The sequence below is a fragment of the Diaphorina citri genome, unplaced genomic scaffold (genome assembly GCF_000475195.1).
Source record: "Diaphorina citri unplaced genomic scaffold, Diaci psyllid genome assembly version 1.1 scaffold34647, whole genome shotgun sequence".
Lineage (NCBI taxonomy): Eukaryota > Metazoa > Arthropoda > Insecta > Hemiptera > Psyllidae > Diaphorina > Diaphorina citri.
The window spans coordinates 1-619 of record NW_007411979.1 but is presented as its reverse complement, the minus strand read 5'-3'; the positions used below and the strand labels follow the sequence as shown (position 1 = coordinate 619).

General features: G+C 42.5%; 1 protein-coding gene across 1 annotated transcript; it reads right to left on the bottom strand.

Annotated features, from left to right (window-relative positions):
• Positions 1-181: 181 nt before the first annotated feature.
• Positions 182-611, bottom strand: LOC103523710 (ferritin, middle subunit-like). The gene is made up of 2 exons (XM_008488729.3): positions 455-611; positions 182-376 (listed from the first exon to the last, which is right to left on the bottom strand). Exons 1-2 carry the CDS (start codon positions 507-509, stop codon positions 201-203), a joined length of 231 nt encoding a protein of 76 aa, XP_008486951.1. The 5' UTR covers positions 510-611; the 3' UTR covers positions 182-200.
• Between the last annotated feature and the right edge of the window lie 8 nt (positions 612-619).

The window sequence follows — 619 nt, the reverse complement described above, 5'->3', positions numbered from 1 at the left end:
GAGACCATCACCCCGGTGTATAGCAGATACAAAAAGACATCTTTTCTTTATTCTGCTATCGCCATTCGGCGAAAGCTATAGCCGCTACAACAACAACACCTTATGTTTGTTGATTTCACATAGGTAGAGGCTATTGGAAAGTATTACTCCGTACTGACTTATTTATTCATGTCCTTGTTACACTCGCTCCTAAAATTCCGTCATTCCCCATTATCATTACCATGCATGCTAAATTTACCGCTCATCAAATCTCTGTCCACCAAATAAAGTTGAGTTCTTCTGACAGTCGTCAGCAAATCTGCCAGGGTCTTGATAGCGTCCACTTGTTCTTGTAAATATCGACTTTCCAAGAAGTCTGTCAAGTTGGCATCCCCATGTTGAGAAGCACAGGCGTGGAGTTTGAGCAATTTCTCGTTCAATTGTTTTTCCATGTGTAAGGCCTTGGCATCCCCATGTTGAGAAGCACAGGCGTGGAGTTTGAGCAATTTCTCGTTCAATTGTTTTTCCATGTGTAAGGCCTCCGTCAATAAATCTTCCACGCTATTCCATTCCTGTTTTGACGGAGCCTCTATTGACGTCAAACGCAACTGACCTCCTCTTTTATTGAGATATGCGATGA